Source organism: Sinocyclocheilus grahami, unplaced genomic scaffold (assembly GCF_001515645.1).
Source record: "Sinocyclocheilus grahami isolate Dianchi unplaced genomic scaffold, SAMN03320097.WGS_v1.1 scaffold11605.1, whole genome shotgun sequence".
Classification (NCBI taxonomy): Eukaryota; Metazoa; Chordata; class Actinopteri; order Cypriniformes; family Cyprinidae; genus Sinocyclocheilus; species Sinocyclocheilus grahami.
Genome location: NW_015513927.1, coordinates 999 through 2,566, shown reverse-complemented (window position 1 = coordinate 2,566; position 1,568 = coordinate 999). Strand labels below are relative to the sequence as shown.

General features: G+C 39.6%; 1 protein-coding gene across 1 annotated transcript in view; it reads left to right on the top strand.

Annotated features, from left to right (window-relative positions):
* LOC107578710 (TAF6-like RNA polymerase II p300/CBP-associated factor-associated factor 65 kDa subunit 6L) overlaps window positions 1-1,568 on the top strand; it is a 4,387-nt gene that overhangs the window by 1,958 nt on the left and 861 nt on the right. The window contains exons 3-7 of the mRNA XM_016264639.1: window positions 117-211; window positions 515-589; window positions 754-974; window positions 1,074-1,206; window positions 1,294-1,422. Coding sequence (XP_016120125.1) covers window positions 117-211; window positions 515-589; window positions 754-974; window positions 1,074-1,206; window positions 1,294-1,422 — 653 coding nt within the window. The remainder of the gene's footprint in view (window positions 1-116; window positions 212-514; window positions 590-753; window positions 975-1,073; window positions 1,207-1,293; window positions 1,423-1,568) is intronic.

The following is a 1,568-nucleotide window of genomic DNA, read 5'->3' as shown; positions in this document are numbered from 1 at the left end:
GCACAATGTTGGTTGGTTATTTATTTATTTATATCACCAACAAAATAATATACTGTAAATATTCCATAGTTCACCCAGCTCTATTTTGTGTTTGTTTACTTGTATTCTCTTGGTAGTGCCCACTGCTGTTCAGTCTCTATCAGAGGATCTGCTGAAGTATTACCAACAAATAACGCGAGCCATTTTAGGAGAGGATCCACATCTGATGAAGGTACTTGTGCTATCTTTTAAAAGTTTGGGGTCAGTAAGATTTTTATTTTTTTTAATGATTTAATGAAATTTAATGATCATATTGAGCAAGGATGAATTAAATTGATCAGTAGAGACAATAAAGACTTTTACATTGTTACAAAACATTTCTGTTTCGATTAAATGCTGTTCTTTTAAACTTTCTATTTATCAAAGAATCCTGAAAAAATGTAGCAAAACATTAAAATATGCACCAGAGCACAGATGAGGCGGAGCCGTTTTGTTTTCTCTTGCTAGTATAATAATGTTTTTCTGCTTCAATCAGGTGGCTTTGCTAGACCTCCAGTCCAATTCAAAGATCGCTGCCCTCCTGCCTTACTTCGTTTACGTCATCAGTGGGGTAAGTCTGCTTGGTCCATGTAGTACAAAAGGCCTTCATTAATTATTATTACCTTATATAATAATGGCTTTTTTGTAATTACTGTAAAAATAGTGAAACTTGTTACATGACCTTGTGCTCTTTGATGCATATTATAATCTGTGAATCTCTTCCTTCTTTCTTAGGTGAAGTCAGTAAGTCATGATCTGGACCAGTTAAACAGACTCCTACACATGGTGAAGAGTTTGGTGCAGAACCCGTACCTGTACCTGGGCTCATATGTGCGCAGTCTTGTGTCCAGTGTCATGTACTGCATCCTGGAACCTCTGGCTGCTTCCATCAACCCCCTCAATGACCACTGGACCCTGAGAGACTATGCAGCCCTTCTGCTCAGCCACATCTTCTGGTATTTCTTTAGAATCCTGCAGTAAAGTTAAGCTTTGATAAATAATTCCAGTTCAAAAACACTCGTCTAACTGATTGTTTTTCTCATGTTGACTTGTAGGACACATGGTGATCTTGTGAGTGGGCTGTACCATCAGATTCTCCTGTCTCTGCAGAAGGTTCTTTCCGATCCGGTTAGACCTCTCTGTTCCCACTATGGAGCAGTAGTGGGTCTGCATGCTCTCGGATGGAAGGTAAACACAGACAGCACAACAGCCACAAACACAAATACGCTTTTTACTACTAAATGTCGCACTGTTTGTGTGTGTGTTTTGACACAGGCTGTTGAACGTGTGCTGTATCCTCACCTCCCTGCCTATTGGGCGAATCTACAAGCTGTGCTAGATGATTACTCTGTGTCCAACGCACAGGTGAAAGCAGATGGCCACAAAGTCTATGGAGCCATTCTGGTAGGTACAGTACTTTAGACAATGACTGTAGTGCTTGTGTTTTTTTTCAGGATTCTGATATAAATGTATTAGCTTATTCAAGTTTATTTGTTTGTACACCGCTTTTATTTAGCCAGAAACCACAGAGAGGCCCTTAAGGCTGCTGG